The sequence below is a fragment of the Denticeps clupeoides genome, chromosome 2 (assembly GCF_900700375.1).
Source record: "Denticeps clupeoides chromosome 2, fDenClu1.1, whole genome shotgun sequence".
NCBI lineage: Eukaryota > Metazoa > Chordata > Actinopteri > Clupeiformes > Denticipitidae > Denticeps > Denticeps clupeoides.
In genome coordinates, this window is record NC_041708.1 from 11,294,328 (window position 1) to 11,320,271 (window position 25,944).

Genomic DNA, 25,944 nt, shown 5'->3' on the forward strand with positions numbered 1-25,944 from the left:
CACAAAACTTTTGTGACTTTTATTTTGACAAACACAATCATGTGACTTTCTCATGACAATTGTGAAATAGCTGGAGAGGTAAGCAATACTTCCGCGAAAACGCGCGAGGCATTTGCTTCAAAATAAAAGAAAATGTTTTCTATTTGTCGCAAGCACAGGCCCACCCAGCAACCCTTGGCTTTTATTTTGACGGAAAGCGCGTCGCCGCCATGGCCAAATGTCGCTGGTTTCACAACACCGAGCTGAAGTCTATTTCCATGGGTGAAGTCAGATGAGTGGTGACGTTGCGGGCCCTGGCCAGCCCTCCCCAGAAGCTTTATTTTGGCCTCCCTCATCTGTCTGCCGACGCCATTAAAACCCATAGAGAACAACACCATGGAGATGGAGGATTAAAGCAGATTTGGAAGCCGCGAGGGGAAAGGGGTTTTTCCTCCTTGAACACCGGGCCGCCTCTTAGCCTCAGCCCTTCCCTAGGAACCGGGGGAAAATGTAAAGCGTCCAAGTAGCTGGTGAACACGAAGAAAACGGGGGGGAGACGCAGGATCGAGCGCGACGGGACTGCGGGCCGAGCGGAGGGTTTGTTTTGGTGAAGCGTTTGTACAGGAAAAGGTACGATTTTGGTGCAACGCTGGTTTTAAACGCGCGCCTTCATACGCAAACGTACGTGCTGCCGAACAGCCGCACCGCGCGAACTCGTCTTAACAACGACATTATCGTCAACGTCGCGATTTATTTTTTTCCCCCCATCGCGATCGTAAGATTTAAATCCGAAATCGCCTTTAAAACACTCGTGTACGCAGCGACCCGTTTACGCTGAAACGAAACGTGACAGGCGTGGAAAAAAACCAAGGTGCCCGCGTGAGTATTATTTTATTGAAAGTTTAGGTTCCCAGGAGCGATTATCGAGATTACTGCAGAGCCGTTTCCAGCGCTGCTGCACGGAAAAGCCACGAATCGGTTGGAACCGGGGTTTTGTTTGCGTGTTTGTTTTTGTTTGCGTGTTTGTTTTTTTGTCTTGTGTTTGTTTGTTCTTTTTCGTTTGACCGGTGGGTGCTGGCCCACTGTAAACTCATCCAGAAAAGGCTCTTTTACTGGTGGCCTGCTTTTTCTGTAGTAAATGCATTCTTTGGCGTGCCTATGAATTAACAAATAAATAAATAAGGAAGACGTTTTTGGCACCGCCGTACACCATTGCATAGTCGAAGTTAAGGGTACACAGCGCGTTGTGAAGTTCAGGACCTTGCACACAAACTGCGCATTTAGTTGGATGTGGCCAAAAAAAAAAAATCTCATGCGCTGGCTGCTGCGAGGCGTAATGCATGCGGCCCTGACCCCGGGCTTATGATTTCCCCGAGAATCCCTCCGGGCAGGTCCAGGTTGCGTAGCTACAGCTGCTGTGCACAGGACGAAAGGGCCTGCTTTTCCGGTGTCGACTTTACAGGGTGCAGGTGTAGGATTTCAGCGCTGCCGCCCTCATCAGCTCCACATTTAGAGTTACTGTAGTAAGCACCAGGGTTAAAATGACAGTTGGCAGTCCTTTGTATGTTCCGAATGTGTTCCATCGCATTCAGAGCAGAAAAACAGGTCTTCAGGGTATAGAAAACATGATCAAAATCACTTTTAGCCATTGAATTAAATGTGTTTTTTTTTTTATATAATCTACCTGCCTGTATATGCTGAAGGTGTGTGTGCTTGTTTTAGCAGTTCGCTGCCTGCCTGTCCTCCTCTGCACCGGATCTCTGTTGGTGTGCGTGGAAGCTACGGCTGAGCCGCAATGACGGAGTTGGGAGTAAAATGGGCATGTGAGTACTGCACCTACGAGAACTGGCCCTCCGCGATCAAATGCACCATGTGCCGTGCCCAGAGGCCCGGCTCCGCCATCATCACCGAGGAGCCGTTCAAAAGCAGCCCTGCCCTGGATCCATCGAGGGATTGGGACCCTCCCAGGGGCGAGAGGGGCAGCAGTAGCCTGCTCATCTGCCCCGACTCCAGCGCCCGGCCGCGGGTTAAGGCGCCCGGCCAGGCCGAGCAAAGCGCCAAGTGGTCCTGTCACATGTGCACCTATCTGAACTGGCCACGGGCCATTCGCTGCACCCAGTGCCTGTGCCAGCGCCAGCGTACGCGCAGCCCTACCGAATCGCCCCAGACCTCTGGCTCGGGTTGCAGGCCTGCCCCGCCCCTAGTGGACCCATGTGAGGAGTACAACGACCGAAACCGGCTCAACACGCGCACCCAGCACTGGACCTGTGCTGCTTGCACTTACGAGAACTGGCCCAAGACACGGCGCTGCGTGGTTTGCGACCATCCCAGGCCTAACAACCACCCAGAGGCCATCGAGCTTGCCGAGCCGGAGGACCCGTCCTCCTCCATCATCAACGAGCAGGACCGTAGCCGCTGGAGGGCCGGCGGCGGCAGCTGTAGTGCGGGAGGGAGTCAGCGGCGTTCCCCTCCTACCTCCAAGAGGGACTCGGAGGTGCAGATTCAGGACTTTCAGAGGATCGAGCTGGCGGCTGCTGCCATGGGCTGCAAGGAGGAGCAGGAGGTTGACTTCAAGAAACTGAAGCAAATCAAGAACCGCATGAGGAAAAGTGATTGGCTGTTTCTCAACGCATGTGTGGGTGAGTAGAGCGAGCGCAATAACGGGACGTGAATAATTTGAAGAATTGATAAGAACGCCAAGAACCAGGTTAATAGTCATTAAGCAAACAAATTTTTCCAAATTGTAAAAAATTCAAACCTTATTCATGGTTTTGGAAAAGGGGGTGTGACTTAAGAATAGCTCAGCTATACAGACTATGTAGACATCCAGGTCCAGGTTGACATCAAGCATCAAGTAGGGCAGTTTGATTAATTTTGTTGGCCCCATGGTTTTTAAAAAAAAAAATAAAAAAAATGTAGAACTAATTTGCAGTCCTGGAGTAATTATTCATCAACTGCATCAGTGGTTATTATACTACTTTTGCCTTTTGGTCACTGCTATGCCCAGCTTGGGTGAATTGATTCACCTAAGCTTGACTGTGTCGATCTTTCCTGGCTGGTGGCTATATTTGCATGCCGTTTGTTGTGGAGTGCAGGAATTCTCTTGTTTGAGTGGGTTTTTTTGCTAGTAATTTTTAAGTCACGCACATAAAACACTTTTTAAAATTACTACCACATTCAGTCAAAGGTGAAATTTCAGGGGGGCGTTTATATTACTATTATTTTGCCCTTTTGTCGTTAAACTGTAGATTTAATAGCAATATGTATTTGTATTCACATATTGGATAAATAAAGCACGTCCTTGTGTAAAGCCATAAAGCCGTAATGCCAGTTAGGTTTTCGTCAGGGTTCGGTCAGGGGTCACATTTTATCTGCTTTTCTGAAGAAACTAGTATGTTCTGTTAATAATATTCTAATCTGTGTTGCAGCTCTCCAGGTTAGAGAGTAAAACAGAACCTTTTCACAATACGCTTGAGTTTCACCGAGGTTTGTCACTAGGGTAGATCAAGGAAGCTCAGCTCTTATAGCCTACTGTGCACATCTTTATTGCAATGTGCAGTGTAAGATTTACTACAGTACAAAGCCTATATTTCACTACAGTGAGAAGTACATTTTTGTGAAAATTGGGCATTCAGTTCTTGGCACGATGCGTATGTTGTGCCATTTGGGTCACTTGACCCCTGTTGTGGGTGAAGGGTCACTGTTACTTTTTTAACAGTAGTTATTCATGCCCTCTTACCTCCAAGGCTGTGAGTTTGCATACTCTCCGCGTGATGCTGGCTTCTACTCTAAATTGTCTCAGTGTGTGAACGGGCGTCCTGCCCCAGGTGGGTCCCCGCCCTACGCTCGGTGTCCTGGGATGCTGAGACCCTGAGGCCCTGTCCACACAAAAACAGGTTTTTCTAAAACAGGTTGCCATTTTCTAAAAAACAAACAAACAAAAAAAGTCTAAACGGGAGCATTTTCTGAAATCAACTCAGACACACAGTGAATGGCCTGAAGCGATATTTTCACCAATTTTTTTTCACCTATATTTTTACTCCATTTAGGGTACCCTTTCCGTCTGGACGCAAGGTCCTGAGACTAGTAGTGAACAGTGATAGAGAGAACGTTAGTGAGTGAGTGGTGCCTAGTATTCTGTGTGAGAAATCCTTACTGCACGTTTTTCCACAATTGTGGGGGGAAAAAAAATGCAGTTTTTATTTTGATTTTCTGATTTTCATATTTGAAGGATTTTTCTTCTTCAGGTATATTCACACGATTAACACATTTGTAGATGTCCATCCTGCAATGTATGGTATATCGCAATGTATGGTATATCACATAAGCATTATCATCATTATTGTGGGCAACATCTATTTCGATTTGGGGTATTTATTTATAATTTTCATCTAGCATATGTTGTGCTTCCCCATTTAAATAACCAGAATAAGCTGGTAAATGTGAGTATTTTGTCTGCCTGGTGGACTATGACCTGGTCCTCTGTGTGTGTTGAGGTGAGATAGTGTGCGGCAAACAGCACAGCAGACCCAGTCACACTTTCGACCTTTTTTTACCAGCACTGCAGCGCTCATTTAAACCAAATTCCATGATGTCATTGTGGGTGTCTGCAAATTCCCTGAGTCCATTGTGTGTGTTAATCCAATAAATGCTCTCAATTCTGTTGTCTTCACTCCGTATGAGTTTCCTTGCTCTGTAAAAGCAAACGTTTCCTAGCGTCTGTTGAAATGCACACACCCATGGTTTATTTTGCTCTTATCTGATAGGAATATGTACACTGAATATATTATATTCAATATATGATATCTGACATGAAAACGAATAGGTTGGCAGATCAAAGAACGTTTAATTGACTGATTGACCTGAACTTTGAGCTGGAGCACGTTTTCCCACTTAGTGAGCAGGGGTGCTTTTGGTTAAGGTTAGAAAAAATAGTCCACTCAGTCTTTAATGTAATGAAATTGCTTGTAAACCTGAAAAGTACTAAAAGTAATTCAAAGAATGAGTTGTCTGATTGATTTTTGTGAATTATCTCTTACTTAACCAGCAAAACATTACAAATAAATTTCTGGGTCCATCAAGGTTTAAAAAAAATATTTTAATTCAGATCCTGGAGCAACTTTGTGTTAAGTGTTGCTAAGGGACACAATGGTAGTAAGTGTGATTTGAACTTGGATCTTCTGGTTCATAGGTCAGTGTGTTACTCGCTAGGCTACTATCATCACATTAAAATTAATCAAAATGTAAAAATAAAAAAAATCCTGTACAAATTAATGCCTTCACTTCAGCTAGAGCACAATAATTTTCACAAAAAAAAAAAAGATTTTTTTTTTCCCTCAGATTCCAGCTTCAAATGATGCAGAGTCTTTGTTATGGATTCAAAGAGTTGGAGGATTTTTATTTATTTGCTAGGGTCATCTGTCTTCCCATTACCTTAAAAGGAACAAGGCCCACTGCTGATAGAAATTTCACTCACACTTGCGCTTCTCTGTCCTTTTCTGTTGTCCTTTCTGAGCCAGGGCTGTCATCCACAGCCCGTCCCTGGCACAGCGGCCTTGTCTCCTACGCCTGCTGGTCCGCTGCATAATCGGCCTCTCAGTGAAATCGCCCCACCTTCCCTTTGACAGAGCATTGGTACTGTTGTGAGTGAGTGAGCGAGCGAGGCGGCGCTGAGCAAACGCTCAGCAGTCTGTGGTCTGGTGACCTCCCAGGTTACAGAATCAGCCTAGCTGAGACATGTTGTCCCGTCCCGTCCTAGGTCATTGGTGATCATTGGTGTGCTGAGATGGCATGAACTGTTATAAATAGCCTTGACACTTGCAACTGGGTAGAAAAGTAAACACATCTTGAGCCAAACAGACTGCTGTTTTTTATTTTTTCATACTTCTCACAAGGTTTGTTGCATAACTTAAACACAAGCTTGTGTGTGTTTCTTTTTAATCATCAAGTTTGAGGGACAACAGACTCCCTCGATTTCTTTTTATTATGGCAATTACTTAAATCAACGTTTTAGAGAATTTCCTTGAAATGTGGAATCTTTGTCATAATACAAACCTAATAGCTTTTTAAATTTTTTTTTTTTATTTTATTTTTTTTTTATAAATATAAATTTATTTAAACTGGACACTTCATTAGGATCATCTATGGTGTATTTGTTTTCCTAGGCAGTATCGGTGTAACATGCAGGTTGAGATTAGGCCGCAGCCGTGAATGACAATAAATGAAGGCCCAGAAGGCCTTGGCAAGAGATTGGGCGGGTGAGTATTGTGTCCCTGACACTGTACCCTGAGTTGGTCCAGGAGGGACTTCCCCTCTGTTTTCTGATTGTAAGTCCAAAGTCATTTTCAAATGACTTATTGTAATGTAAATGTTAGGGATGTGTGATATCAATTACAAATCAAATAATTACTTGTTAACAATAGATAGGATATTTCTGCTGCGGTTGCTATGGAGAGGCAACTCACCATTCTTATAGTCCAGTCCATGGTGCATCTGTTTATTGCTAATGACATGGATTCCAAAGCTATTTTATCCCCAGCGCTGTTTGCTGAATCGTGCGTTAACCATGCACACCAGTGCACTTGCATTGCACACATGCTGTTGGTAGTAGCCTAGTGGGTAACGCACTCCCTTATGAACCAGAAGACCCAGGTTCAAATCCCACTTACTACCATTGTGTCCCTGAGCAAGACACTTAGCCCTAAATTGCTCCAGGGGGGACTGTCCCTGTAACTACTGATTGTAAGTCGCTCTGGATAAGGGCGTCTGATAAATGCTGTAAATGTGAATGGTCTATGGGCAATGGGTACGGTAGCTTTAGAAGAGAAAATGGCTGAGCACCAAACTCTGTAAATGTGGAGTACTGAAGAAATTAAAGCTCTTCTAGCTTTATGGACGTCCACAAAAATTCAACAAAAATTAAAGGTCCCCTATCATGAAAACCTAAGAAAGTGAAATTATTGAACATGAATAGTTTGTGAAATTATTTAACATTTAATTAAAAGTTCCCCTAGCCTTTCTATGGTCCTGCATCTGCTAGAAATGCTTGTAGATGTAATGCGTGCTTTGGCCATTCTGTTTTGCCATTGAGAGAGCGGCACCTCTCTGTTACCCCCCGTTTCGCATGCTTTGTCTGCCCAGAGAATTTCTCACCTCTCCCCTACATTATCTCCATAAAGCAGTATAAAGCAGTGCAGTTGCTCTGGGATTGGATGTGAAAATGAGTTCTGCCACCTAACAGTAGGTTAGTTTAATTACAATTTTTGGAAAAATGCTGACACAACTTCCTCCGAAGAATATTGGGGTTGGTGAATGGTGTTTGTCCCATCAACTTCTATTGACCGCTCTCCACCTTGTCCCACCTCTCTCTTTCTCATTCGCATTTCAAGATACAGACACCGTAACATTGCATCCTAGGGAAAATCTCATTGTGGGACTGGCTAAAAGTGGCTGTAATTCTGCACCAAGTTTGAATTTCAGAAAGGTAATTCAGATATAGTATTAGCGGACCACTAAGACCTATATAAAGGCAAAAAACATTTCATTTCAGGTGACCTTTAAAAAGTGCAGTAGAATACTGTGTGTCTGAAGAAATAATGCAATAACTTGAAGTCGTAAGCTTAAAAAAACTGAAGGCTGTGTAAAATTGACAGTGGTGGAGGTCCAAAAGATTTCTGTTACAATACAATGTAATGGATTAGGGGCTGGGATTTGTTTAGTGAGCGTGACCTGTGACCATGCGGCTGCTGCTGAGCTTTTGTCTTGTGCAAATGCGACCGGTTCTCAGTTGGTTCTCGGTAGGTCTGCGTGGTGTAAACGGCATGTGATATAAATTTGGCCGACGGGAGAGGTTTTGATTATACCTGCCTAGCGCAGGAATGTCCACTCCTTGTGAAAATGACGGTCACGTCACCTGCATGAAGCCACGCCTACTTGCAGCAGGGTTTTGTGCACAGCAGGGTTTCCGCAGATCTTTAAACAGTCCTAAAATGGACTTTCCAAAAAATAAGGGCTTAACTATCATTCAAAATTACTAGTATTTCCTAAATCTAGAGTGTAAATGTCTTAATACTGCCGACCCAATAAACAAAATAAGACAAGCCTTCAATCTTCTGGTCGCTGCACACTTCTGGGTTTACTAAACGCAGTGACCAATCCGTACCACTTGCCCCGCGTGGTTCGGCCAAGTGGTACCACTTGGGTACTGACAGCATGCATGGAAATGACCATGGCCAGTCCTATTCTGTTTGGTACCCTGTGCAAAGCAGTTGTTATGATTTTAAAAATCACAAAATAACATCTTTGAATCCTGGAGGGACTACATGATAAAATATGAACAAGCATAGTGTTATTTAAATATTTTCCGACTATGTTTAGTTTAAGCTACAAATGAATACAAAAAAAACCCAAAAATCGCATCATACAAATACCTGGAATGTCACTGGCTTTTATAGGTGTGACAGCAAGTCCACTTTCAGTAGACTTGCCCAGATGTTGTGTTATCTGGTACATGGTTGTGCTATATGTTGAATATGTTGTATCTGTAAAATGTTTATTACACTACTTCCTTCTGCAGGGCCTGTGTTATGGACTCATGCTACCCTTTTAAAAACGGTTAAATTTTAAATTTATCTAAATATATACCTCAACACATTCAGCATATTTGACCATACAGTCTATGGTTAAATTTATATTGCCATATCACACACACACGTCTAGTTCAGCACCTGGCACCAGCAGCAGTGTAGTGGAAATGTAGTGGAGGTAAAAGTCACTGGTTCAAACCCCACTTGTGTCCCTGAGCAGTCCAGGGGGGCTGTCACTACTGGTTGTTGGGCTTTCTGGATAAGAGTGTCCGATAAATTCGATAAATGTAAAGTGCTATTTTCGCCTTTGAAATGTATTGGACAGGATGCTTTTCTATAGAAAGTGGGACCCATTTTAGATCCAAACATCCCTAGCAGGGTGGAGACCTCACACATGTATTTGTTTGGCCTGTTTTCAATTCTGCCGAGTTACAGCATAAACCCTTGGAATAGGATCTCCCGGGCCCCCCGCTGGCACGTTCCACTGCTCTCAAATCGGAGGGCGTCGCCTGTTCCTGCCTTGCGTGCTTCACCCCCCCCCAACAGAGCTTTAAATCACCTCTGTGGGACTGCCCTGCTACTACTGTGCCGCTGCTGCCGAGGCAGACGTGCGTCACAAATTGGATAGGTGAGATTTGGCGAGCGCTCGCTGGAGTAATCGCGGCGGGGAGGGGTGTGAACATTTCCAGGCGCGTCGCGAGGATGTGTGACCTAAAGCGGTTACTGCCAGCCACTCCAAACTACCTGATATGGACCGGCTTTTTTTTTTTTTTTTCCGGGATTGGTGCCAGGGTTAGATGCCACTGAATGTCTGGAAACAGTTTCCCTCTGGATACAGACTCCCTCTTACTCACTTTGATTTTGGAAGCGCAAGGAGTGCCATTGATCTTGTCTGGTTGTAATTGCTGCAAAACATATACATTGATTTAAAACAATACATGTAGTCTGTAGAGGTTTTAATGCTGTAGCCATCTGTAGATGGCTGAGACAGACCGCCCTTCCCCATACACACACATCATATATGTGTGGTTGTATAGGGATTTTTGTTTTTAATTAGGGCTGCACGATTTGGGGAAAAAGACATATTGCAATTATTGAGATCAATATTGCGATATGCGATTGCGATATAATGAAGGACACTTGCTTGTATATCAATGAAAAGTCACATACAAATTACTAATAGTGAAATGTTTAATTTCAAAGTGAAACATACAAACTACTTATAACAACTTGAAATGCCCACTGCTTTCAAAATACAATATTCTACTAAATTAAATAATCACAAAAAACTCTTTACTTTAAAAAAAACATTACTGTCGAACGACAAAACCTGGTAAGGCTAAACAACTGTTTTGATTATATTTGGATATTATAAAATCCCGTATTATAGTTCTTACGTTTAACTAAAACGTTGTTTGGAGGCTGACTTGAACACAGGGATGCATAGCTTTGCTAGCTTAGCTAAGGTTAAGATTTGTAAACTGAGGTGGATTTCTTTAGGAAACCTTCAAAGTTTGAGAAAAGTTAACTAAACAGCTAAGAACAGTCTAAATAGTTAATGCCTACGTTTAGCCAAAACGTTGTTTGGAGGCTGACTTGAACACAGGAATGCATAGCTTCGCTAGCTTAGCCTAGCTTAGCTAAGGTTAAGACTTATAAAACGGGATTTTTTAATGGCCAAATATATTCAAAACAATTGTCCAGCCATACCTATGAAATGTAATCCCCGTGATTTGGTTTGTAGCGTACAGCAGCTTGTACAGCCCCAAGCAGCACAAGAGTGAAGCATTTTTATGCACTTCTCGCCATAGACATGTATACGCTTCATGCCACAGCAGAGCCTCTCGCAATATGGCGGCGACGTTGACGTACGTGTACCCATATGTCTATGTGAGTTACGAATCTGAGGTCTCCATTGAACCGAATCGAAAGTCATGTGACCAAACACGTCACATTTAAATCGCAGCTTTTTGCATTCATGTAATCGCACAGACTGTAGGTTTGCATTGTATTGCATTATTAATGTCACTTCTGATTTTATTTTTATTTAAGGTTACCCTTTAAAGTAGTCACCTTCATCCTATAACCTGCATTTCCACTATTTAGCACAATTTTTATTAATCTAGCTGACCATTACCAATAACAGATGTTTACCAGAAACCGTGTGCAAAGATGTGCATCATTTTGTGGTCTGAGTTGGTTGTCTCATTTATATATATGTAATATATAATAATGAACCTTTGTACACACCCGTTGCTCTATAGCTGGATTATTATACAGAAACTCTTTCAACCAAGTTAGTTCTAGTATCTGATTCAAATTAACTATGTAATTTTTATATATATATATATATATATATATATATTCAGAAAAAGTTTTCCCAGAAAATCTATAAATCTTGGGTTTGAACTAGATCTACGAGGTCTGTTAACCTCGAAGTTTTTTGGTATGTGCCATTGTTTAGGGCTTAAATCATGTGTCCACTGTAGCCATCTGGCATCTTTCAGCATGGCTACAAATTATGGAGAAATGCCATTGATGTTTTTCTTCATTCTTCATGCATAGTTGAGAAACCAGGCTTGTGGAACGTGGGTGTTGCAGGACTGTCTTTATCAAAGTTAAAATAACGATCTGCTGAGCAGAAATGTGAAATGTTGCAAGTGTCCTTTACCTGCAGCTGGATGTGTCCTTGATCAAGTTCCCAGGAAACTTTTAATACAGTCCTTTCATCAAAAAAGTGGTAATAGCCTTGTGGGTAACTCACTGCCTATGAACAGAAGACCTAGGTTCAAATCCCACTTTCTACCATTGTGTCCCTGAGCAAGACACTTAACCCTAAATTGCTCCAGGGGGACTGTCCCTGTAAATACTGATTGTAAGTCACTCTGGATGCTGTAAATGTAAGAACTACAAGCTGAATTCTAACCAAATCTAAAACCTACTAAAACGATCAGACAATTTTATACACCATAGTTTTAATTTGTTTTATTAGTACTGACCTGTCCGCATTAATTTTTTTAAATTATAACGCGTCGGGCATCTCCGAATACGTGGATTTTTGTAGGTGTGTGTTCTTCTCCAGCTGCTTCAGTAGGTTTGGAATGCTGGAAGTCGTGTTAATTGCACTTGTAGACTTTTTGGGTAAGATGCACATGAAAATGAAAGTGGTTTCTTGTGAGGAGCACAGAGATTTGGAGGTAGTGATGTTCAACCTCTCTTCTGCTGTTTAAAATGGGCCGCGTTATATGGATGTTTTAGAAATAACCGAATGTACAAACTGGGGGTGTGTGCTGAGGATTCGGCCAGACTAAAGCCAGTCTTTTTTTTTTTTTTTTTTTTTTAAACGGAAGCTTGAATAACCACCACTTCCTCCTCTGCATTGATTAAAATTGGTTACTGCGTAAGACTTCGGGAATGTTAACATTTTTTTGGGTGTTGCTTGAAAGCCTTACTACTTCCCCACTTTTATTTAGTATGTAATAATCTGATTGATTGAATGAAGAGACAACGACATGCATCAGATGTGGGCAGCGTTTTTACATTTAACCCTCACAGTGCTGCTGTTCTGTTTTGTTCTATGTGGCTCCTATGATCCAGGACTACAGTCGCTGTGTACTAAGTGTATATAAATGGGCTGATAAATAATGCTCTACTTTCTTTCTTTACTTATTTTCCCCCAGTGCTTTTTGTTTTTTCACGTGGACATGGTTTGGATACACCTTGATTTGGATCACACATTGAAATTGTGTCAGATTTTTACTGAAATATTTGCTTGCTGCTTTCATAATGTTTTTTTTATGCTTTTTAAAGGCTTTTACAGGACACATTTTGACTGGTATAACAATTCCAATCATTGATTTACTCTGAATTTGCATGAGAATACATGGCTATGGCCAAAACATTCAAATTTTTTCCCCCATCTCCTCTCCTGCAGGTGTGGTGGAGGGGGACCTGGCTGCAGTGGAAGCATACAAGTCGTCTGGCTGTGACATTGCTCGCCAGCTCACGGCAGATGAAGTGCGACTGCTCAACAGGCCCTCTGCTTTTGACGAAGGCTTCACTCTAGTGCACCTGTCCATTCGCTTCCAGAGGCAGGACATGCTGGCTATTCTGCTCACTGAAGTAGGAGTTTTTTTGTGTGCATCAATCTGTGGGGACATACACACTTGTCATATCTGTATGGGGACCGGGCATTTCAAATGTCTAACATTGACTGACTATTAACCCTCAGTAAAACCTGATTCATTAATTCCGTTCTTGACAGTTCCTACTATGTAATTCTTAATTCCAATTTAAACACTACTTTTGTACACTACACATATATCTATATAGGGACAGACCATTGCAAAAGTTGGGGGTCTTATGCAACATGATTGTTTTGTATTAAATAATAATTTGTACTTTCTGCAACCTCAGACACAACAGCCCCAACAGGATGGCAGGATAATGTGCTTAGAAATAAACTTGATACAGTTTGTAGGATCATCTTGTCATTTTTCAAAAATACTTTATGTAAGCAATGGAAAGTGGAATTTTTGCCATTGTGTTTTATCGCTCTGCTGATTAACACACAAGATGCCTACATCGCTGGCTACTTTGCAGTAACATTTACTCACTGTGCAGACCATATAAAACCCTGAATTAACCCACGTGACCGTGAAGCCGACCCAGTTGTGGGCAGTCACGTGAAGTGCATATTTTTAATGTCTTCTGTGTGGACCGTGCTTAAATAACGACTGAATTGACTGCTCTCCCCTGAGGCGGGTAAAGGGCTTGCCGGGACAGTTATAGCGGAGTGGGTGTATGGATGGGATTAGAGTGGATTAGGGTAATGGCAGGTGCTGGATGGTTGTGCTAGGGAGTTGATGTGAGTGGCTGATTAGGAAACGCAGCAGAGAAGGACCTCACAATGACATGAGATACTGTACACGGGTAGTGGGTATACTGTATCATAGATGATAACGAATACACAGGACCTGTTTTACATATATTAAGATTATGACATTAAAAAACCTACATGATGCAATTATCTTCATGTATTATAGACAGTCATATATATCTGTCATATTCTTTAATTCTTTAAATTCCTTGCTTTGTTAGATTGTGTCTGTGAGATGCTTTTATTTATTTTTCTTATGGGATTTTTACCATTTTCAAAATTCTGTGGTCAGAAAATTTACTTTAGTACATATTCTAATATATTAAAATTTTTATTCTGTATTAAGGGCAAAAGATATTTCGATAAGGCAGTCTAAAATGAAAATGTTTGTTGGAAGTTGTCCCATGACCACCCTTTGGGTAAATTTGAGGCTCAGAATTTATTCTGAGGCTTTAAAAAAAAGAGAATAGGATTTATTTAATAATTTACTCAGACTTGTAGTTTAGCAATACATTTTGATTTTAAGATTTTAATTTGTATTTGCAGTGCATTCATGATCTTCACCTATTTCACGATAAGAGAAATGTATGTCTGCTTTTTTTTGTCTAACTAAAAGATCTGTGTGTGTGTGTGTGTGTGTGTGTGTGTGTGTGTGTGTGTAGGTGTCTCAGCAGGCGGTGAAGTGTATCCCTGCCATGGTGTGCCCTGAGCTGACCGAGCAGATCCGGCGGGAAATTGCCGCCTCGCTACACCAACGCAAAGGAGACTTCGCCTGCTACTTTCTCACAGACCTGGTCACCTTCACACTGCCCGCAGGTGTGTGCTTAACACACACACACACACACACACACATACACATAAATATCCCACATTTACAAAAAGAAACACAGCTTCCAAGAAACAGTCCGGCATTTACATACAAACAGATGCCCACGTTTACAGCTACGCGAGCGCTGGCGCACACACTCTCACCCACACAGCAACTCTCAGTGATGCTCACCCGCACACCCACACGCACGGCAGCGTCGGCGCAACTCCAACAAAGCGCCTTTTGTTTGTTTCAACTTGAGCTGTGTACTTCTTTTCTCCTCGGCTTTTTGGTGTGCTTGTTGTGTATAAATCTACGTTTCCTTTCGGTGGGACTAGCGAGGAAAAATCCTTCGGAAATCGCTTTGTCCGTGTTTTTAAGAACGGAGCGGTTCCTTTTGAGGGACTCGGCGTGAACGAGCTAGACAAGTTGTCCGCCGCACAGTCCACACCTCACAACGCCCTCCAGATGAGAGCCGACATGCTGCTTGCTGCCTGAATGCGCCTCTGTTTTGCGGGTGTGTGCATCAAGCCTTGCCGCTTCTGGCACACAAAGCCGCCGCATTCACTCAGTGGGCCGTCGAGTAAAAGAAGGGAGCTGTGTTTGTGGCCAGCCGGTGAAGCGCTGTTTGTTTTCAGGGTGTGTGGACGTATTGGGGGGATATTCACTCCCGGTGCAAACTCCTGCAAGTGGGACTCGTGGCACCTGGGTTCTGTGTGGCGTCGCTTTCATCTGAAGACCCTTTCTAAGAACAACCATAAAACCCACAAAACCACGTGGATCTAAATGTGAATCTTTAGTCGCTCATTGTGTGTTTTGAGTTTCATGATTTGAGAACTTTTCCGGTCAGATATTGTTTGAAACAGTGTCATTTAGAATTTTTTCCACAAAAGAGAAATTTCGGACCAGACATTCATTGTTTTGATCATGGTGAAAATGGCTGCTAATGAATGGAATGTATGTATAAATGTAGAGACCCATCATTAACAACTGTTGCTAATTTTGAGGGTGGTGGCAAAGGGCGATGACTTGCCTTAGCATTTAATAAATGTAGGTGACAAATCGTCTTTTCAATGGAATTATTAAAAGTTACACCTTACACCGCAATTCATGATACCAGAAACACTGAAGACATTACATCAGGTATTTGATCATAAAAATATCTTTCCGGGTCGCCCAGGTATAAAATATGAGAGCATTTTTAAGTTTTGATATTAAGCAGTGTTAAAAATATGGAACTTCAGTCGTATGGCTCTATTGGAAATGCATGTGCACTTGATGCTTTATGTGAATAGGCCCTAGTAGCATAAGTTTTTCATTCAGCGTGCTTTCACACTCCACCCTGCAATAGCGCCATGGTCGCCCCCTCGCAGCAGTGCCCTACGTCAAAAAGTCACATGAGCAACACATTTTGCTGTAATGTATAGCTCATGACTATAAAGTTACTGACTCTGACCCACATACAACATGTAGCACTTATATAAAAAAACAGTGGCAAAAATACAGCCTGATCTGAATTGTTGCATAATCAAATTAACTACTGTTCCACTTTAATTAATTAAGGAAATAATTATTTATTTGGTAATTGGATTTTATTTGTTGGTTTCTTTATTCATTGATTCTGGTTTCAGATGAAATTAGGCCTCCGCTACATTTCTTATGACATACAGTACGGTACAGGATGTGTACACCAGTGTTGTGGCCTTTGCAGCCAGTCACGTTCCCAGCGACACCCAAGAATAGCCCAGGGTCTCGTGCTGTGTTGGATGTCATTAACAGTCGTGGGTGGGTGTCCATGTATTTTGCAGACATTGAAGACCTACCCCCTGCTGTTCAAGAGAAGCTGTTTGACGAAGTGCTTGACCGGGACGTGCAAAAAGGTAGCTCTGAACAACATGGGGAATTTTTCACCTTCCTCCTCCTGCTCTCTGCTGCCCTCTGGTGATAGAAAGAAAACAAATCCAGTACTTCAGCGTTTCAGCGGTGGTACCAAATACAGCAAAATAGACCCTGACCATTTCAATCAGATCACCTATAATCTACATGTTCTTTTCAAATAACACTGTTGTATTGTGTGATTTAAGATAATTTAGCAGTAGCATTCCTCAGGACCACAACTCTCTGGACAGAATTTCAAATTCTATCTCCACAAAGATGGTTCATTATCACATTTAATAGTACGATATGTTTAAAATTATTATTTGCATTTATGACATTCAGCAGTTGCCCTTATCCGTAGTGACTTAGTGGGAACGACACTCACCTATGAAGCAGAAGAGACAGGTTCAAACCCCACGAACCCTACCATTATGTTCCCGAGTAAGACATTTAACCCGGAGTGTCTCCAGGGTGACTGTCCCTGTAACTACTGATTGTACGTTGCTCTGGATATGAGCATCTGATAAATGCCGTAAATGTATTGTATTCATTGTATTTATTTTACCTGAAAGTCTCTGTTCTGTTCAGAATTGGAAGAGGAGTCCCCGGTGATCAACTGGTCTCTTGAGCTGGGCACTCGACTGGACAGCCGCCTGTACGCCCTCTGGAACCGCACAGCTGGAGATTGTCTGCTGGACTCGGTCCTGCAGGCCACGTGGGGAATCTATGACAAAGACTCGGTGCTACGCAAAACGCTGCATGATAGCCTACACGACTGCTCCCACTGGTGAGAACACACACACACACACACACACACACACACACACACACACACACACACACACACACACACACACAGTGAACAATTTTTTTTCTCAAAGTTCTAAAATAGCTGTTGCACGTGGGCTTGTTTGTGTAAGCTCAAAGGAGTCCTCAGAAATGACACAAATCAAGAAAGAATGTCTGTATCAGGACACAGTTTCGATTGTCTTGTTCATAGGCGAGTGTGGCTACTACAATCGTACTCTCGCATGCCCTGCTCAGTCATTCTAGATTGTTTTAACCACATGTAGTGTTGACAGACTCTTTCAGCCAACACGAGAATCATTTCAGGCAGACTCTTTCCACCTAGTCTGGCCACACTAAGTCCTCAAAATAAAATTGTTAATGGCACCATCAGTGGACTTTGCAAACATTATCTCTGATATAGTCTTCTCATGACCACATCCTCTACAGAACCAAACCTGACAGATTATTGAAGGATTTTTTTTTTTTTTTGCCGAATAGTGAAGTTGCCTTCTTTGCCCTCTTCTCTCCAGGTTCTACACACGCTGGAAGGAGTGGGAGTCCTGGTACTCTCAGAGTTTTGGGCTGCATTTCTCCCTCAGAGAGGAACAGTGGCAGGAGGACTGGGCATTTATACTGTCACTGGCCAGCCAGGTATGTGCGCATGCACCCACACACACACACACACACACACACACACACAATACAACAAATACAATCATCAGTGTCATGGACCAAGACTGTACCCTGGTTTTCTGTGACTGGCAGCGATGGTTTAGCTACACATCATAAATTTGAGTTGAAGTACCTTAGATTCACATATTACTCCAGTAAGCATAGAAGTCCTCCCTTTAAAAGTACAAAAACTTCACATTAACAGTACTATGATCAGTTGCTATTGACACACCATTGGTATGACTTGTGTGTCAATAGCGACTAATCATAATGTTTTTGTACTTTTACTCAGTTAAAAATGAGGACTTCTACTATTATGTCATTAATTAGTCAGACTGACGTATCTTAAAATGCTTATGATCACAAAACAAAGAATATTTGCATCAGGTAGAATCAAGTCCTTAAGGGGATTGAGAACAGGCAAGTTCAAGTACATTTTAATCCACTCATAAGATATGAGATGTTCAGTCTCTCCAGGATTTTGCAGCCTGAAATTCGGAATGAAAAATGCACATTTTGCACAAATGCACAAAATGCACCCAAGCATTTTCCTCAGAATGGTGGTAGTGACAGCATGGGGATACTCAGAAGAGACTACACTTATGATCAGTCAAGGTCGTTCACAGGGGTCGAAAATTGGTGTTAATATTTCTGATCACAAAATCCAGGTTAAGGGTTTTGATTGACTGGCACAAATGTTACAGCGGTATGAGCTTTGAACAACTCTCCTCTGCTCCTTCCCTCCCTTTCTCAGCCTGGGGCAAGTCTAGAACAGACACACATTTTTGTCCTTGCACACATTCTCCGCCGACCCATCATAGTCTACGGGGTAAAGTATTACAAGAGTTTCCGTGGTGAGACGCTGGGCTACACTCGATTTCAAGGTGAGTCGCCCTTTCTGACATCCGTATGGGGCAGTCTCTGTAGAACAGTACTGAATCTAGTGATTCTAATTGATTTGAAAAAAAAAAAAATATATATATATATATATGTATATGTTGTAGGAGTTTACCTGCCGTTGCTATGGGAACAGAGCTTTTGCTGGAAAAGCCCTATTGCTCTTGGTTACACAAGAGGCCATTTCTCCGCACTGGTTGCCATGGAGAATGATGGCTACGACAATCGCGGCGCAGGCGCCAACCTGAACACGGATGATGACGTCACTGTGACGTTTTTGCCGCTGGTGGACAGTGATAGGAAGCTGCTGCAGGTCCACTTCCTGTCTGCTCAGGAGGTAAACAAAAAGAGCTCATCTGTTTCCTGTACAGTTGGCTCTCACACACTTTCTCTCACACACACACACACACACACACACACACACACACACACACACACACACACACACACACACACACACTCACTCGTCACATCAGAATATGTAATGGCAGTATTCACTCTGTTTTATAATAAATCAATATCATAAAAAAAAAAATACATGGCTTACCAATGTGGTTGCGGGAAATATGTATCTCAGTTCTAGTGTCAGATCACTGATTATCATTTTTATAACACACACACACACACACACACACACACACAGCTTCGCCCAGTGATCTGACACTAGAACTGAGAAGCGCACTCTCAACCACACCAAAAATAGGCCCAATAGCCAATCAGAATTGGATACAGATGCAGCAGTTGCTCTACATGCAAATCTGTTTTATGTTTCCCATACTGGCAATGTAAATAAGTCATGGACTGCATGTTTATGAAGCCAGGGGAACACACCAAAGATGTCTACAAAAGCATAAAGAATAAACTGTGCTGAGCTTGGATAGAGGGTTCTGTGGGATAAAAGTGCTGTCACGGCACGAATTAGGCCCTAGTCATAAATCAGCAGTCCAAGCAATGCAACGCCCCTCTCATTAGCTGGGGGCAACACCCACAGCAGATATTCCACCCTCAATGACCGATCACATGGCTAATTTTAAAATGTGATTCTGCCCCTTTAATTCTGAGCATGTCCTGTCATTTGCTATCACTCATCCACTCAACTCTTTATGTAAGAAATTAGCGGACTATAAACCCGCCCTCTCGAGGCAGCATGCATCGTTTTGTTAAACAGGGCAACTCATCATTGAAGAACATCTCTCTGAGAAGCTTGTCAATGACCAAAGTATGATTAGACACTGGTGAATTATATTTTAATGTAACAACTGTTATATATGTGTGCACTGCTCCATTGAGCCTTCTAAATTGCCCCTCTGCAAAAAAAAATAAAGTTTTTCTAATTGAATTGAATCTATCATTTATTTTAAAAAACAGTTTCTCAGAAGGGGAGCATACCCATGGACCCCGCTAGACCGTAATGATGATCAGTGTTACACACAGGCTGGTTGTAAGGACAACAAGTCATGTGTTAAAAGTGTGTTTCATCCCTAGCACCCCCACCCCTGCTCACCTCCCGGGCATGGAAAAAGGTTCAGGTTCAGGCTCATGCTCAGGCCTGCATACAAATAAACATTTTCACTGGGAAATAATGGCAATAAACACGTGGGACTACAAATTTTGCAGAGAAGGTGGTGTAACTAATGAAGAAGTTAGGACCACTTTTCAATTTCTTGTGTTACTTGTGTGTAGTGAATTATGAGAACTGTGCATTAACTACAAAAGTGAGTGTCTGATGCAATTGATAAAACCTAAGAATCATAATACTGGTTTCATAATTTATATTATTTTTATAAGAATTATGTTGAATGCTCCATATCATTCAAGAACTTATAATTGTGGACATCCCCAACACATTTTTCCAGTACTTTCATTTAAATTTATTTGACAGATTAGCATCATTTCTCTTTTTCATGCATAATCTGTTAATACTTTGCAAAAAATGTTTTCCATACTACAAACAGTTAACTTGCGTTGCGTTTAAATTGCAGTGTTAAACCTGCTGCATTTCATAAGTAATGTTGTTTGCTTTTTTGCGTGTTAGATGGGAAACGAGGAGCAGCAAGAGAAACTCCTGAGGGAATGGCTAGACTGTGTGGTGACGGAGGGTGGGATGCTGGCTGCCCTGCAGAAAAGCTCCCGGCGGAGGCACCATCCACTGGTCACACAGATGCTGGAGAAGTGGCTGGATGGCTACCGGCAGATCCGCCCCTGCCCCACCCTGTCTGACGGAGAAGAGGAGGATGACGATGATGACGAGTGACGTGGCCAGAAAGTGCAGTTGGGAGGGTGTTAGAAGGGGGAACGGGATATAGCTTAAGCTCACTCTACCCTACACTCTCATGTTCACACAACCATACACACACACACACACACACACACAACTGTCCTTTTTGTGGCAGATCTAGAAGGCCTGCTGCCATTTCAGACCACACAACACCACAGAGGATCATGGAAAGGCTTAGTCTCAGACCCAGTAGGGTGTAGGAACAGTCAGTCGGTGGGTGACTTCAGCTCTCATTTTGGCTTTATTAACTAAAGAATAACCATTAAACGTGTTCTTGTCGTCAGCCAAATAAAGTTCTGGCTCTTCCTACATCCTGGGGGGTCTAATGCAGATATCTTCTGAAGGGGGATGTGGTGTGATGCTGGACATTTTGAAACACTGAAGCACCGGTGCTGACCAACAGAAATGAAGTCTCCCTCCAGAAACATCTTGGAAAAGACTTGAATGGAGCCCATATATAAATATAGCTCATATATCACATAAAGAATTCTAGTTTGATGAAATGTTAATCTTAAAAGAAACATCTACATCTACCCCCCCTAAAAAAAAATTATAACTATATCCATCACGGTATTAATGCATGTGGTTCTGTAAGAGGTTCTATAATAGGAAAGAAAGGATCTTTATAGAGATTTATTATGGGCACTTACCAAGCACATTTTCCACATTTCAATTTGGTTTAAGTTTTCTTCCCCCTCAAATGTTTTTTTTGTTTGCTTTATCAGCAATGGGCTTTTTGAAGCATTTGGGAATAAAAGGCCAACAGTAATCATTTAAAAAAAAAAAAAAAATCACTCTTTCCTTTACTACACGGAGTTAATTTGTGACATTGTATGTGCCGTTGATATTGACTGCTTATGCACACACACACTAAAAAAATTATTTAGGAAACAAAAACCTGAAAAGGCCACTCTCCCTTTTTCGTCTGTTTTGTTCGTTTTTATTTTTCTTCAAACAATGTTCTGTTCATTGGTTTACCCTGTTGAAAGCCTCTGGGGGGGAGACTTTTTTTGGACTATATTTATTTGTTAAAGAGTGCTAGCTTCAGAGGAATGTGACTTTACTTTCCCCTGTTAGTTTTATTTTTCTCCTCTCTCTCCTTTGTGGTTTTTGCTCATTTGTTCTCTATGACTTTTATGTTGCACAAAAATTACATACTCTTGCTGTGAGGAAGAAAAAAAAAAAAAAGAAACATCTGTACAAGTTTACTGACATTTTTAATGTGTGATCTAGTACCTCATTTTGGTGTTTATATCCTAGGTGCTTTTTCTTCACTGGAGAGAGAAGGTACCGACACCAAATGCGCTCGGCTTCTGCAACCAGTGTGCTTTAACATTAAATTAGAAACACTTCTCTCTTGCCCCATGTCACTATTTATAAGTTAATCGTGTGTTGAATAAACATCTATTTTTAATGAAGATGAGGCAGCAGCGCATACACTACATCATGGAGCAACAAGGTATTTTTATGTGCTTAATACATATTACGAACACATCAGTCTATAAGACAGCGAAATCTTATAATTTAATAATTGGTAGTGAAATGACTAACCAAACCAAGATGTCTTTGGAGAAAAGAACTGTCACTTCTGTAGTGCCCTTAGACAGATAAGAATCAGTAATTGTCATCATGATTTCTGCTGGTATATTAATCCATTTCAGACAGAAGACAGATACGTATTTCACTGTGCTATATGATTTTAAATAAATATACTAATTTTGAAACATCAGGATGACACCGATGCAAGGGAAGGTAAGACTCCAAAACATCAGAATGTCAGACAGATGCACATAAAAACATGTAAACATCTACTTTTTCATTTATCTTGTTCACTGTGTAGTCAATAGGCCCATATCTATGAAAGCTCAACATTGCAATTCAACTGGCAATGCAATATTCACAACGAACTGTCAGACCGCTCATCAAGGCGGGCCTTCACTAACAACGTCACTTCCTTGTTCAGGGCTTCGCCAGAATCCCTTCAACCAAATGATTTGTTCGTTTAGTGATTTGTGATTCTCAAAGTGTGGGACGCGAGAGAAAAATCAAACAGAAATAGTGTTTTAACATCCTTTTCAGCTCGGTTATTTGTATTTTTCTTTGCCGCTCATATTAGGCCTAAATAAGATTTGTGATCCAAGCTGTACATATCTGACAGACACACTAAATGATGTGCTCACTCACGTCAATTCACTTTCACTATGCATTACGGTGTATATTTACACATTTGCTCAGACTTGACATATTAGTTTAATCTTGTAAAGCATTACCAATACCCAAAAAATTCATACAACCAATTATTTGGGCATTACTTGTTAAGAATGTTTATTATGTTATCTATCATTCGGTTTTTACCATTAGATTCAAGGAATCGCTTCTGCAAAGTGCAGTCACGTGGTGTCAGAATATTTTAGTATTGCTACTGTTTAGTGCAGCTATTTTATACGATGCAATACAAATCTTAACATATTCAACAATGATACCTCCAGATACCTACATGATTTCTCCTGGCACTCCAGATATTCCTCCCCAACAATTCTACCCTATCACATGTCACATTTCCATTAATCTGCACTGTTCACCCAAAGAAAATTAACTGCATGTACATATATCTCTTTTTTTAATCAAATTACTTTTTTCAAGTATCGAGTAAAGTGAGGCATTACTATTGCAAAAAAGTAATTACATTACTGTTACTTTCCCGTAAACAGGTTGCGTTATGCGTTGCTAAACCGTGATTTTGTTTGTAAGGGTGTCTCTTGACAATGACGTATGAACGTGCGACACGTGTGTAGATCAACAATAGGTAACATGGAGTGTGGGAGAGAGCACGACCATGCAGCGTTCAATTCTTGGAAGTTTGACTCCGTAAAAAGTGAAAAGAACATTACTTTGTTCGCTGTACACTCTGTGCGACAAGAAAACTTCTGTCTACAGCGAAAAATTCCAATTCAAATCTGAGCAAACGCCTACCAAGCAGATGTTCTATAATTTCATCCTACTTATCGAAACGTCCTACCAAAGGCAACTGCGCATGCGCATGCCCTTTCATGCGGTTCTTAAAGTTTAGTTGGAGTATTTAAAGGAAAAGACGGTAAGTACAGCACCAAATACTTGTGTTTCTGAGCTATCAGAACATACCTGTGGTGTTTGGACAATAAAGTGTCATAATTAATATTCAGACAGGTAAAACACTTATGGTAGGACATCTTATGAGTGTTTCTGTTTCTATGTTTCTAACATACTACTTGTGGTTTATAAGCAGTATAATAGTATTTTTATTACATAAACAAGTTGCACGTCGCATTGGTACAGCTAGCAGGAACAGTCGCTATTACAAGTCTTACAAGGTAGGACGATCCGACAGAACATAGTCATGGAAATGTGAAACTCCCACATCCTGTTCCAGCAGGCAGACCCCCGACGGCTCCACTCCTGCTAAACAGGTGAAAATAGACTGAAGGGCCGCTATGTAGCCGATTTCCACTGTAGACTCCAAATGTAAAATGTGTTATCAAATTACCAATTGAAGAAGCTGGTCGCAGGCTACGATTTCCACTGTAGGCTCTGCATCATTCCGAAGCATCGTAAAAAATAAAGTCGTTTGCAGGATGTCTTGAGAGAGAAGACGACCCAATGAGCTCTACTCGAAGAGGTTGCACCACTACTGACATCTGGACGGTGAGTAATAAAAGTTTTATTGGTGTAACGGTTCACTGGATTAATTCCACTTTACAGCGCCAGAGGGCCGCCCTAGCATGGAAGAGAATTAGAGGCAGGCACACCTATTATGGAATTGGAGCAGACATTGAAGAGATCCATTCGTCATGTGGACTGCATGGCGCTGTTTTTGCCACTGTAACAGTCCAATTTTGCCCAAGCATTCAGAGTATGTCATCCCTGTGATTTCGAGTCTGAATCTGAAAATGAAGAAGGTGATGGCGAGGAACCGACTTTTACTGATGTCACAGAAGCTCTTTCAACCGCATTTGATGATGGACCGTTTAGCCTCCCTCCACACCACAGATGCGCGTCGCACACAATTAGCCTGATTTCAACTAGCGATGTTGACACCTTTAAATTCCTGCGCAGACACCAAGGCTGTATATGAGAGCAGCATCGCAAAATGCTCTGCTCTTTGGACTAAAGCAGGTGGAGGAAGTCAGCCGCAGGAAGCTAATAGTACCATGATGCACAAGGTGGAATTCCCTGCACAAGGCCATCACCAGGATCATCACAATTCCCTTGAATGAACTTAATTCTATTGGTGTAAAAATGGGAATCGAGTGCCTTAATGAAAGGGAGTACCAATTCTTACTGCACTGCAATGAAGCCCTTGAAAGTAGCTCTGGACATCTTACAAGGGGGCTTTACTAACAACACTCACAAGCCTGATGGCAAAGACGCTTGCTCTGAAAGATGACCCATCAAGAATGACAGCCAGCCTTCCAGATGTCATAAAGGTAAGATTATTATTTGATAACTCCACATGTGTTCATTCATAGTTTTGATGCTTTCAGTGAGAATCTACCAATGAAAATAAAGAAAACACATTGAATGAGAAGGTGTGTCCAAACTTGTACTATATATGAAATATGACATGTCTGCATGTTCTCTAAGCAAGGATCACACTTTAGGCTGGCTGGCACAACTTTTTACCATTAGGAGAACATCCAACTTTATGACGTCTGCCCCACAGATCCATGTCCGAGGTTCCATGTATGGATGTCCCCCGACGTCGCGGTCTCGTCCGGATTCCAGCGACGCACCTCCAGTAATCGGCAGTTCCCCGCCATGATGTCATGTTTTTATCGGTTCCCCAAGCGTGACAGACTTTCGGCAGCCTACGAAAGCTACTGTGGGGTCGAGAGGATCTGTCATGCTGTCCATGTTCCCCCTGGCGATTCCGGAGGCGGGGAGTACCGGCAAATTCGTGCGACCGCACTTCGATGGCCTACGAAGGCTACCGTGGGGACGAGGAGACCGGTCGTGCAGTTCAGGTGCTCCCGGCGTTGACCGAGACGAGGAGAGTGGTGGACTTTCCTCCTTCCTCGCCTTGTTCAGCCCAACGTGACAGACATCTAAAAACACTGTGAACACTGTTTTTGTTGTTACAGATCCAGTGTGACATTGGCGACTGGTGGTTCCATTCACAGTGCATAAACACAAAGAACATACC

The 25,944-nt window shown here is 42.1% G+C and overlaps 1 protein-coding gene and 1 long non-coding RNA gene across 3 annotated transcripts; both read left to right on the forward strand.

Annotated features, from left to right (window-relative positions):
• Positions 1-262: 262 nt before the first annotated feature.
• Positions 263-22,125, forward strand: zranb1a (zinc finger, RAN-binding domain containing 1a). Of its 2 annotated transcripts, none has more exons than XM_028970621.1 (10): positions 263-609; positions 1,702-2,618; positions 12,499-12,686; positions 14,106-14,259; positions 16,060-16,131; positions 16,718-16,916; positions 17,449-17,569; positions 18,345-18,474; positions 18,595-18,824; positions 20,523-22,125. In XM_028970621.1, the coding sequence occupies exons 2-10, from the start codon at positions 1,775-1,777 to the stop codon at positions 20,739-20,741; spliced, it is 2,157 nt and encodes a 718-aa protein (XP_028826454.1). In that variant the 5' UTR covers positions 263-609; positions 1,702-1,774; the 3' UTR covers positions 20,742-22,125. The 2 variants fall into 2 exon arrangements, with proteins under 2 accessions (XP_028826454.1, XP_028826455.1); XM_028970622.1 differs by having other exon boundaries at positions 1,705-2,618.
• A 1,338-nt stretch (positions 22,126-23,463) lies between these two features.
• On the forward strand, positions 23,464-25,517 carry LOC114784619 (uncharacterized). The gene is made up of 3 exons (XR_003748891.1): positions 23,464-23,859; positions 24,376-25,228; positions 25,465-25,517. It is a non-coding gene; the product is annotated as an uncharacterized LOC114784619 (long non-coding RNA).
• The last annotated feature ends 427 nt before the right edge of the window (positions 25,518-25,944 follow it).